Here is a 12,736-nt window from a genome sequence, read left to right as displayed (position 1 = left end):
ATAAATCAGGAGCCTGGGTGCCAGGTGGGGCAGATGAAAATGAAACTAAGTTGTTTGGAATTTCCTGAGTGGGCACTAGAGCAGAGAGCCATTGAAAAACTTTTCAAATTGCATTGCCATGATTAGGGTTCCTGACAGCAGGAATTAATGAGAGAGAAATTTTTGAAATAAATTCAGTTTGGAGACAACAATAGTCTAAGACAGAAGGACTCTCTAATCTATAAAATCATGTAAACTCTCAGCTGTCCTAGTCATAGGTAGGGCAAGTATCAATAGCCTCATCTTATTAAAAAGGGACAAAATAAGTAAATTGAGGCAAAGTGAGGTCAACTGACTTGTTTAGACAGGGTGGCCACTCTGTAATTAAAGGCAGAAGGGAGATTTTGGCCCAATATAATTACCTAAAAAAAGATCGCTAGAGGAAGGAGGCCCTTGTGGTGACATGTTTACTTACTTCACTCAGATGTGTCTTCAATTCCTGCACTTTTCTGTATTCTGGAGTGTCAAGCACCACTTTGTATTTGTCTCGCATCTTCCTCGCATTATCGGTGTATAGGTAATTAGACTTAAAAAAACAACAATGGAAATACAAGTTGATTAATCACTTCAGGAATTGCATGTCATGGTCACACGTTGTCTTTCAAACGGCTGGCATGTGCAAGCCACACTGACGCTCCCTGTGTCCTGGAGGTCTTCCCAAGCAGGACCAAAGACAACCGTCATTTAACTAAGCTCATTACCTTTTTTAGGAAGCACAGATCATCTTGAGTGGGTCATGACTTTCTCAGTGAGTTAATGGCAAATTTCCCCTTAACAGAAGCTACAGACAGATTCCTCTTGCCCAGCTTTGTGAAGCTGTGCAGGAGGAGCTGCGTGTTGGGACGGTGTGCACTCACCCAGAGCTTCCGCAGGTGCCGGGAGCGGACCATGTCAGGAGTGTCATACAGGAAGCAGCCCAGTCCCCTCAGGATCTGCAAGTCTTCTTTGTATTTAATCTGTGTCACAAGCATAGAAATATAGCTGGTCATGAGCAAATATAAATCAAGAATAAGACAGAGTAGTGATACTTTTTTAGTGATGGATCTTTCATTTTGGTTCAACACATCCACCCTGTACTCTGAGTTTGCTTGAACTCAAATGAGTCATAGGTTTAAAAAAATTTTTTTAACTTATCTATTTATTTATTTTTTGTTGCATTGGGTCTTTGTTGCTGCACACAGGCTTTCTCTAGTTGCGGCGAGCAGGGGCTACTCTTTGTTGCAGTGTGTGGGCTTCTCATTGTGGTGGCTTCTCTTGTTGTGGAGCACGGGCTCTAGGTGCGCAGGCTTCAGTAGTTGTGGCACATGGGCTCAGTTGTTGTGGCTCACGGGATCTAGAGTGCAGGCTCAGTAGTTGTGAAGCATGGGCTTAGTTGCTCTGCGGCATGTGGGATCTTCCCAGACCAGGGCTCGAACCCGAGTGCCCTGCATTGGCAGGCGGATTCTTAACTACTGTGCCACCAGGGAAGTCCCATAGGTTTTTAAAATTTAAATTGCTAACCCTGAACTGAGAAGAGGATATGGCTATTATTTTATTATTATATGGATGAAAAATACCATAGATTAAATGGAGTGGTATTTTATGAGAAGTAAATATTCAAGGAGAAAAAAAAAATTTCAGCAGGAAGTAGCTAAAGTGGGTGGGAGCAGGGGTAAGTAGGAGAAAGATACTAAACATGACCTGGACAGAGGCCACTTGGAGTGAGGAGCTGGTAATGATTTGGTGTTGAATGTAGAATGGTGGTCAGCCATTCTTGCATCTCCCAAGTGGTCCTCTTACTACTATTTCCATAGCTGGGGAAATATGGGGTCCTCTTTCCACACTGCTTTACCTCCAAGTTCTACACTCAGTTTAGAAGTTTACTCAATGCAAAAGGCTGCTCAAAGACTGGTTGGCTTACATACTGAGAGCAAGCCTGCCTCTTGGTAAGAGTCTTCCAGAAAGACCCGTATGAGATGCTTACATCACTGGTGATGTCTCCCACGTAGCGGCAATGGAGCACTTGGGGTGTGTATGGCAGAGAGATCATGTGGCCTTGCATCTTGAAGAAGTCTGATTTGTAAATCAACTACAGGGGAAAAAAATGCCCATAAACACATAAATTAGAGACCGAATGGTTGACATTCATCCCTGGGTTCCATGGCCTCCCCTCTCTCCTAAGAAAATACCCACCTCGCTGACAGCTTCTTGTGTCTTCCTGACTTGGCGGATTTCAGGCGTGTCGGGAGTTGTGTGGATCTTGTCTTTCAGTTTGTGGTACAACTGTCGATACAGTCTCTACATTGGAAGGAAAACCATTCCAGATGGTTAGTGTAGGATGATGAGGGCATCTATACACTAATCAACAATCAAATACTGTACATATTTAAAGAGCCATGAGAAGTGAGATTAAGGATACAGAAAATGATTGAAATTAGAAAAAATAGAGAGTGATATTTATTTTGTTTGGGTGAAGAATTTTGAGCACAATCTTTCCACTTTCTATCAGATGGTTGGACAGTAGGGTTAGATATTCAGACCAATAGTTTATGTAGAAAACCAGGTTCATGAGTCAGACTAACATGCAACCTTACTAAAGATGCAAACTTACTAAATACAAATGTCAAAAGAAGGAATTAATTTGCATTATAATCTATGGATGGGGTGTGTCTCTACAATGGCATTACCAAAATTAAAAAAACATTGCCACAGGATATCAGTATCAAAATGGTGACAAAAAGGATCTCCTTACTCCTTGCTGATGTGTAAGTTTATAGCTGAAATACAATTAATTCTTAATGCATTTCAAACAAAACCATGGTCTTTGAAACTCCTCCACAGAATTAACATTTACAGTACCTCGCTGGTAACGTTGTTGACCCTTCGGACATTGACAAATGGGACGTCATTGGGTCCAAGGGTATACCCATTTGCCTTCATGTGTTCATAAACTTCTTTGTACTTGAACTGCAGACGCAAAGTGAGAATGAGATCACTGATGGGTGAACAGAGAGTAGGCGTCACATTTCTCAAATGGAAAAGGGCTGTCGCTTTCATTTGAAAATTAGTCTCTAAGCATTAAGTATGAAAAAAAGTCATTGACAAAATTTTTGTAATAATCTGAGACTTGAAAATTATTTGTTGGCTAGTAAAGCCAGGTCCAGAAAGGAATACAACTCAGGGTTGCCTAGATTAAATCTGTTTGTAAGTAGGTATGCAAAATGCAAGAAAAACCTGTATTTTTAGTCCCAATATGGCTAGGAAATTAAGAAATGCAAAGCAGAAACAAGAGACTAATTGTAAGACTGATGGATGAATGGCTTTATAGACTATTTAAAAAATGATGTTAGAAGATTAAATCTGTGACTCTGCTTTGGAAACCATATTATTGGGCCACAGACTATGGGACTTTGCTGGTCAGCATGTTTGATTCCCAGGACTCTGGAGGGAAATGTGGAATGAAGAGCTCATTCTTCAACTGATGGTTGGTTTGTGGGTATGACCTGAAGGCCAGAGTCACTGGGATAGCCTATGCTTCTTCAGGCCTTGTTCACCAAGTCCGAACCTGACACTAGTGGGAAAGGTTGGTATCAGAGCTAATGCCTGGGCAATGCTCTCAGGTAGTGAGAGTCTAACTACCCCTCTGAGATTTCTATGAAATGGGCACAGAGGGTAAGTAGTGGGGCACGTATCAGAGCCTTTCCTTTCAAAGGAACATGCGGTGATGTTGTATCTTCTGCAATGAAATGTTGCAGAAGGAAGACAACATTAGCGCTACACAGCAGTGGTGCATGTATGAAGTTGCATTTCCAGTAGAGGGCTTGGGATAGTTCGGGATGCTTCTGTGCTAAGGCCAAAAGAAGTGGAGGCATCATGGCAGCCATGATTGCTAAGCCAAGGTAACTGAGTGATGCAGATACAACCCCATGAAAATCCTACGCTAACCCACTGGGCTACCCAGGCACTGCCGAATTGCAGGAGCAGCACCCCTAGAAAACACACCGTCTCCCCTTCCCTGCTCCCATCATGGTATCATGTTGAAACTTCAGGGTGTGATTAGGGGGATGAGAATAGACTGTTAACAAATATTAGCGTCCCCCTTCCCACTTTAAGCCCCATCTTAATGAAGAGGAGACCACTCACGTAGCTGCTCATGTATCGGGTGTCCTTGGTGTGTTTGAAGTGAGGGGTGTCAACCGGAAGCCTATATCCAGTGGGCAGGGAGTGCAGGCCAGCTCTTCGGTACAGATTCTGCCGGGACAGAGAAGAGCAGGTTAAATGGGAGCTACATCAAACGACTGATCTATGTTAAACAAGTCAGATCCAGGTTTTCAATTTGATACTTCGTGTACTTACACTCATTGAATTGATTTCAAGAAGAAATTAACTAAATTCTAAGAGTCAAGCAATGAATCAAATTACTCTTAACATATTGCTTTCAAAAAAAGAGCAATGAGTGAAGGGATTTATAGAAAATAATTCTTCTGTGTTTCTAAACATATGCCTGGTTGACTGCAGGGCAACCAGCAAGAATTTGGGAAAAGTAAATCGGCAGCTAGTGCCACCTCTGTGGTTAACCCTACCCTTAGCTGATATTCAAGCCATCACCAATCCCCGAGATAGTCATAATTATAAGACGCATCTTTGGAAGCCCCCAGGGCCCCATAAATACAGTGTCTTGATGTTAGGCTGTCAGGTCAGGAGGCTCATGTTCCTGGCAGAAGGAGGAAAGGAGTTTCTGTCTGTGATTTGAAATAGTCTGTCTCTCAGGGGAGCTAAAGGAGTAAGAATAGTATTTAAAATATTAAAAACCAAATTACTTTTAACATTCAGTATAGGATAGTAGCATTAAAGGTGAGAGCAAAGTAGCACCACCAGATAACAAAGAACTGGGATATTAAATACGTGAGTGGAATCTAGTTTCCTTCTCTTCTGAATTCCAACAGTAATTTCTAGCTTTATCTCTTATTGTATGGAATAAATAGTCTTTTTTTTTTTTTTTTTTTTTTTCAGTACGTGGGCCTCTCACTGCTGTGGCCTCTCCCATTGCGGAGCACAGGCTCTGGACGCGCAGGCTCAGCAGCCATGGCTCACGGGCCCAGCCGCTCCGCGGCATGTGGGATCCTCCCGGACCAGGGCACGAACCCGTGTCCCCTGCATCGGCAGGCGGACTCTCAACCACTGCGCCACCAGGGAAGCCCAAATAAATAGTCTTTTATGATTATATGCCTTGTCTTTGTCATCTTGTCTTGGATTTTAAGCTTTTTGAGAGCAGAGATAGTAGACTGACCCTGTTCTATGTAACTTCTGTGCAAGCATTGCTCCAAAAATGCCCACTGCTTGCTCTCAGACAAGAGGGAAGACAAGCAGTGCACTGTTTTCTGTTTTGTTTTGTTTAGCTCGTGTGAATGAAACAGGCTTTACAATTTACACGGTCAGGATGTAAACTGTAAAGGCTGAGGATGCCCAAGCCGAGGCCACTTCTACAGAGGCCTGGCCCTCGTCAGCTGAGTCCTGGATTTCTGCTGGGCACTCTGTCCAGGTCTCATTTCTCACCTCACTCTGGAGCTTGTATGCATGAAGGGCCCGGTCCAGATCCACAGTTTTTGTGGTTGGAGCCACTTTGCCTCTGATGCTGTGCACGTAGTCATGGTGGTAGACGGCCTGGGTACAGAGAGAAGCAGAGTGAGCTGAGTGGACCACGGCAGCAGGGTTAGAAAGAAGCAAAGTAAACACAAACCCAAGTCTCCTATTATAAAAAGTAATAGCCTGCTCCCCTTTGCCTTGGGAACTCTATCTCATATACTGTGCTTTGTCCACCAGGACCACAGCCAGGGTATGGACCCCACACTGAAAAATCAGTGGAAGAGTCAGCTCAGGCACAAGAAGAGGAAGAATGGGCATTTTACCACTACCTATTCCAAAAGAATAAGTTTTCACGTCCTGACTCATTGGTGGGATTTAATATTTGCTTATTAACCTTTGGGGTTAATAAAAAAAAATGGGCAGCCTGCTCTGTGTCACTGTGCCATTACAGGGGGTGCTTTCTATCCACTTTCTAGTCATCTGCATAAGGATGCTGAGGCTTGGGGGATTAAGAGGTTCTCTCAAGCCTCACCGATTATGCGTGGTAGAGGCCACATCTGTAACTGCAGAGACCTTCCCCTCCTCATCTTACCATAGTGAGCACTAATGTATTAGAAGGCTGATACTACAAGGCATAAACCATTGCTTACAACACAAGGATACAAAAGTAACCTTGGAAGCTCTAAAAGCTTTTTAAATCCATGGATTTCATAGATTTGGATCACTTACAAGGCCACCCCAGGAAACTGATGGAACATATCAGGTTTTAGGAAATAAGAGCAGACTCTTTTTTTTTTTTTTTTCGGTACGCGGGCCTCTCACTGTTCTGGCCTCTCCCGTTACAGAGCACAGGGTCTGGATGCGCAGGCTCAGTGGCCATGGCTCATGGGCCCAGCCTCTCCGCTGCATGTGGGATCTTCCCAGACCGGGGCACGAACCCGTGTCCCCTGCATCGGCAGGCGGACTCTCAACCACTGTGCCACCAGGGAAGCCCTAAGAGCAGACTCTTAAGTACTTTCTAAGGCACCAACTCTGGTTTCCCATTGAGAAAAGGCCTGGTCTTGCCCTACTTTGGTTTTCCCCACTTCTGCTGGAGCAGTGGCCCTGTCTTTACTCTCCCAGCAGTAACTTTCCCAGTGGGCACTTACGTCACTTAGTTGTTTCCCACTTTTGACAGCCTGAACATAGATGGGAGTGTCAGTAACCAGCTTGTAGTTATTCCTTGTTTTCTGCACATGAGCTTTGTACTTGATCTGCCGAAAGGAAGAAAATAAGCCTGTGTTAGACCATTCATTATATTAGAAATTGCTGGTTTTCAGAGGGTTTGGTTGCTTTTAACTCGTGGCATTTACATGTACATTTACATCCATGTAAATGGCATTTACAACAGACTAACATGCACTTGAATTTTATAACAATCGGCGTAATCAATGCTTACAGTCACATGGATCTTTTAGAGTCTTCTAGGAGGCTTGACCACTGCTTTCCTAGGAATGTTTAAGCTTTCTTCCTGAAATCTTGATTATAGTATTACTTTGCCTAGCTAATCCTCTTTGCAAATAGACCCGTCTATAGCATCAAAGACTCCTAACAAACGAGCTTTTTCTCATAATGAGGATTATATGTGCATTAATATATCCAAAATAGTTCAGAAGGTGGCGAGAAGAGCCAGGGGTCCCTTCTCCACCAGAGGACAGTGGGACAGCTCGTCTGCATCGTTTGCACTCCTGAGAAATGGGCGCTCTGCTCCTCAGAATCTTCTTCCAGCTCAGCCATCCTCAGCACCACTTGAGATGCAGCTGGGTGTGACAATGTCTATACTTTACATACTCTCCCCTTGACGCTAGACTACACAGAGAAGGAAACACACTTTAAAGAGCTGAAAAAACAAAAAACAAGGCAAACTCACATCATTGCGTAGATCGTAAGCATGCTTGGCGTGGAGAATCTCAGGAGTGTCCCAGACGTAGCAACCAATGCCTTTCAGCCAGTTGAGATCATCCTTGTACACAATCTAGGGGATTGCATCAGATGGAGGGGGTCAGAAAAAAAAAACTTTACTGTAACTTTAACACCAAAGACATGGACACCCTCGGGACCCAGGAAGACCTTGTGGAATGAAAAGCAAGACATTATGCCCTGAGGCCGTGGGTGTCTTGGAGACATCAGCATAGAGAGCCCTGCTTCCAGGGACGGCCTCGAATTCCTGACAGACCTATGGGTGTATCGAAAAGCGACACTGGAAGAGGGCTGAGCTGAAGAACCAAGTGAAGAACGAGGTGAGTCAGTCTCTCTTCAGGGGGGCGTATGGGTCTGGGGAGGGGAGATCTTCATAAGCAATGGGCTTACGTCGCTGATCTCATCTGTGACCTTCCTGACGTGACTGTTGACTTGCAAGTCGGGGTGGCAAATCCACTCGTGGAGGTGAAGGCGGTAATCGATCTCGCTGACTTTCTTCTGAGAATCCTTAGCGGTAACCATCTCTACCATGTCGGGCACCACGTGGATTTTCATCTTGTTCTTCTCATAAACGGATCTGTACAGGCGCTGTGAAGATAACGTAACATGCCAGTTACACAGGGAATTACGCAAGGAATCATGGTGATACGTGCCTTTCTTAGACACCAGAGAGGTCAGGGGAACCAATTTACAGCAGTTGGTTGGGGGCAGGGTGGGGACTGGAAGTTTCTGACACTTTCTACAGATTCATGGCGGTGGGGGAAGCAGTATGGGCTTGAAAGAACACTTAGCTTCCTCACACGTGCATGGTCAACGCCATACGCGTTGCTGAACAGAACATGTTCTGATTTATAGTTCGTGGCTCCGTTACTTGACTTTTGAAGCCAGCCTTTGGGGTCACTTACGTCGATGTTAAACTTGCCAACTCGGAGGCACCGTGCTGTGTTCAGATCATCTTCAACACTTTTGGGTAAAGTATAAAGAGCTTTGAACTTTTCATATTCTTCCCGATATTTGTTCTATAGAGAGAAAATACAAAGGAAGAAACACAGTTTTGAAGAGTAATGGATCTGGATTGTTAAAAATGCATGAGACTTAACAGAAGGACCCAACTCTAAGATGGGCCACCTTGGGGTCAGCACTTCTCTGAGCTTGTTTCCTTGTCTGTGCCCACAGGCAGAGGTGGCACAGCCTGCCTCCGGATTACCTGAGGATTAGAGCAGACTGTGTGTAAACGTTCTTCAGGTACCGGTTTTAAAACCCCTGTACCAATACTGGTACTTCTACTGTTACCACAACTAGTTTTAAAGATTATGTAATTTTTAAATGATCTCTTTTGTGATATTGGTTTTGTTTTTCTTAACCATAAGTGAAAGATGAAAAATGTACTTAGGAATTTCTTTGTTTTTTAATAACTGACAAGCCTGATGCTTAAGAGACTCAATCCTTGAATTTCAGTTTCTACAAGGTTTTCCAAAAATACGGTGCAACTAACTTCTATGGGAAAACCAACGTCTAGTTCTTAAGCCATATTGCCTATTAATTAATGCTTCATGATTTCATGAATTAGGAAGTAAGGCCCTTACAGAGGCTGAGATCCAATCTCCTAGCACATGATAAAATAACAATGCTCTCACAACTCAGAGACCCATATCTCAGTTAAAAAAAAAAAAAAAAAGAAAGGAAAGATGGGAGTATATATGTATATATATATATAGAACTCCAGTAAAGCCCTTCACTGACTGGAAACTAAACAAAATTCCCATCAGAATTTTCTGTAACATTAGTTCACATACTCCTTATATCTAAGCTATTTTTCAATTATAAAGGAGATAGTATTCTGTGACTTTTTTCATGACTAAAGGAAAAAGTCTTTGCTGAACTTTCTGAATACTATCTACAAAAATTCTCTTCCCAAATGAAAAGCTTGCTCCTTTGGGCTAGTCTGTTTGCAATCTTCCAAATAGAGTTGGCTCTGGGAAAAATCATTCAGATTTAATTTTTCCTCTGGGTAAAAATTAAATTAATTCCATATATTGTCTAACAACGTCTTTTTCTAAACTATGAATCTCTAGGCCCATTAAACAGTAGTGAAATCAGTTTCCTGGGTCATTAGCATTTAAGTGAAGAGAACAGAATTGAAAGATCAGGATGCACTGCCTTTAGTGTAGTGATAAGTACTCTTCTGTAAAATGCTTATATCAGAAGGCACTCACAAAAACTTCAGTTGTGTGTGTGTGTGTCGCTTGCAGTACAAAATAAATCTCTCAGTGTGGGTCATGGTCAAAAAAAGATTTGAGAAACACTGGTCTAAAGTGTTACATAAAATGTTCATAATTAAGAAGTAAAAGTCTCTAATAGAAGTAAAGTTTCCGAAAGAGAATTAGGCTTATTAGATCTGCAGTGAAGTTATAGGGAATTTTACAATAAGAAGTTTTACTTAAGAAGATATTAGGCATAAAGGGTTAAAAGTGTTAGGATTTTATACTATACTATATTTAAACAGCTCATGTGATTTAGGATTTAAAAAAAATTATGTCTATACCTAAGAAAAGTTCTGTTTAAAAAAAACTGAATTTCAAGATTTTTAAATTTTTATATTTCATAGTGATAAAGATAATGATTTACTTTTAAATCATGTATTTGGGTCTGGTGCAATAACTAGTTACCACATTCACTGTCTTTTTTTAAGGGTACAATTTATTTATTTTTTTAGTTAATTTTTATTGAAGTATAGTTGATTTACAATGTTGTGTTAGTTTCTGCTGTACATCACTGGTTTATTTTTTATAGCAATGTCCACATAATTCTACTAGAAAAGAGTATTTTGTATGGCATATTATGTCCTCTACCTATTCCCATTTCTGGCTAAAATAGAGTGTATCCATCCGTCATTTTCAGGCAGGCAGCCTAAAAGGTCACATCGCTGTCCTTCATGTAAGTGTCTGTGACTCTCTCTGGACTTCAGGGCCCTTGAGAGGAAGCATAAGTGCACAGACTTTGTGATGACCAAGTGTCTGGAGTTATTTGCTGGTGTTCAACACAGGCAACACAGGAATCAGCCAGAAACATTTTGGAAGTGGAGGGCAGGGAAGGGTAAAGGGTGGTGGGAAGGTTATCATATCTGCACTTGACTTACATGGCTGGCCAGATGCTTCTGGTTCTTGACGTGTGTCAGGGACATGGTGTTGGAAGGCAGGATATAGCTGGTGGCTTTCACTTTATCCCAGGCCTCCTTGTACAGGTTCTATAGGGTTAAAAATCTTCTTGTGAACACAGAAAAATGCAATCTGGCTAGCTTCCAGCAGTGGATTTTTCCTCTGTTTTTGTCCTTCTCAGACATTCCCTAGCAATCCCCAGATCTTCTCACTCTGTAGGAGCCAAGTACTCCTAAGTGAATAATGGGTTTAATGTCATGACCATAATTTCAGAGTCCATTATTTTGTTCTCTACCATAGCACTTATCACAGTTTGACAGTTATCAGAGGTTTCAATGCCATATTCATTCCCTCATAGGTCTAGGATTCCTGGAGGACGAAAACCACTAACATTAAAATATATATGAATATATATATATATATATATATATATATATAAAGATTAAAAAATGTTTGTTTCCACTTCTAGGTATGTATTTACCCAGGAGAAATAAAAAGTTATGAACACACAGAACCTATATGCAAATGTGTATAGCAGCTTTATTCATAATTGTCAAAAACTGGACACAACTCAGATGTCCTTCAGCTGTGAATGGAAAAACAAACTGTGGTTTGGAATATTGCTTTTGCTATAAAAAGGATAAACTACTGATTTAGGCAGCAATGTGCATAAAACATAAATGCATTTTGCTAAGAGAAAGAAGCCAGACCTAACGGCTACATATCATATACTGTGATCACGTTTACGTGACACTCTGGAAAAGGTAAAACTATAGGGACAGAAAACAGCTCTGTGGATGCTAGGGGAGAGGAGAGGGGCAGCAAAGGGACAATGTGGAGGTAATACAGAATTTTTCTGTATCTTGACTATAATGGTGAAAACATGACTGTATGCATTTGTCATGAGCCATAGTACTACATACCACAGAGTGAAATTTACTGTATGCAAATTAAAACAACCAATCAAAGAATCAGCCAGAATGGGGGAGGTGACTAAAATGGAATACAAACTGTAGCAAATAAATCTGATTGTAATACAAATGTATAACAAGACTACAGTGAAGGAAGTGGCGAAGAAAACAACTGACTTAAGTAAATTTGGAAAATGGTAACTTGACTGGATACTCTAAGGCTATAGGCAAATATAACTGCACACGATATACCCTACTCTAGGGCTTCCCTGGTGGCGCAGTGTTTAAGAATCCGCCTGCCAATGCAGGGGACACAGGTTCGACCCCTGGTCCAGGAAGATCCCACATGCCGTGAAGCAACTAAGCCCGTGCGCCACAACTACTGAGCCTGTGCTCTAGAGCCCATGGGCCACAATTACTGAGCCTGCGTGCCACAACTACCGAAGCCCACGCGCCTAGAGCCCGTGCTCCGCAACAAGAGAAGCCACCACAATGAGAAGCTCGCACATCACAACGAAGGGTAGTCCCTGCTCTCCGCAACTAGAGAAAGCCCACACGTAGCAACAAAGACCCAACGCAGCCAAAAATAAATAAATAAATATATATATTAAAAAAAAATACCCTACTCTAGTTAGTAAATTTGTTTCTCACAGGCGTGTGTTAGATATTCTGAAAATACTTTATGTGGATACAAGGGTTGCACAAATAAGTAGATATATCATAAATAATGAGAGTCAGGCTTTTCACTGGAAAGGAAATAGAAAGTCACAAGTTGGAAAAATAAGTTTCACTTAAGGAAAGGGTAAAGGATAGAATGAACCCTGTGGTGTTTAATTGCATTGAAGGTATCAGTATGGACTCATGATTTTAAAATATAGATACAGTTAGGTAAGTACAGCAATAGATACAGATATGTATGCATACATGGGTTAGTATACATGCATATATTTCTAAGCTCTGTCCACTTAGAGGGCCTAGGAACAATGACATCCTAGTAGTAATGAGCACACTTAGTGCTTAAATCTTGGTTCAAAATACCGTTCTCCAATAAAATAAACTGGGATTTCTTAGAGAGGTGGTTGATTCCAGGTCTGGAACAGGGAA

General features: G+C 41.8%; 1 protein-coding gene across 1 annotated transcript in view; it reads right to left on the bottom strand.

Moving 5' to 3' along the window:
* Nucleotides 1-12,736, bottom strand: part of NEB (nebulin) — a 274,918-nt gene that overhangs the window by 53,103 nt on the left and 209,079 nt on the right. Inside the window, exons 113-124 of the mRNA XM_060016820.1 lie at nt 10,703-10,810; nt 8,469-8,582; nt 7,954-8,151; nt 7,514-7,618; nt 6,753-6,857; nt 5,575-5,682; nt 4,162-4,269; nt 2,878-2,985; nt 2,212-2,316; nt 2,003-2,107; nt 897-995; nt 455-565 (exon numbers count right to left, since the gene is read on the bottom strand). Of these exons, the coding sequence (XP_059872803.1) occupies nt 455-565; nt 897-995; nt 2,003-2,107; nt 2,212-2,316; nt 2,878-2,985; nt 4,162-4,269; nt 5,575-5,682; nt 6,753-6,857; nt 7,514-7,618; nt 7,954-8,151; nt 8,469-8,582; nt 10,703-10,810 (1,374 nt within the window). The remainder of the gene's footprint in view (nt 1-454; nt 566-896; nt 996-2,002; nt 2,108-2,211; nt 2,317-2,877; nt 2,986-4,161; nt 4,270-5,574; nt 5,683-6,752; nt 6,858-7,513; nt 7,619-7,953; nt 8,152-8,468; nt 8,583-10,702; nt 10,811-12,736) is intronic.

Source organism: Delphinus delphis, chromosome 7, assembly GCF_949987515.2.
Source record: "Delphinus delphis chromosome 7, mDelDel1.2, whole genome shotgun sequence".
Lineage (NCBI taxonomy): Eukaryota > Metazoa > Chordata > Mammalia > Artiodactyla > Delphinidae > Delphinus > Delphinus delphis.
The sequence above is the reverse complement of the archived record's forward strand: the minus strand, read 5'-3'. Positions and strand labels throughout refer to the sequence as shown.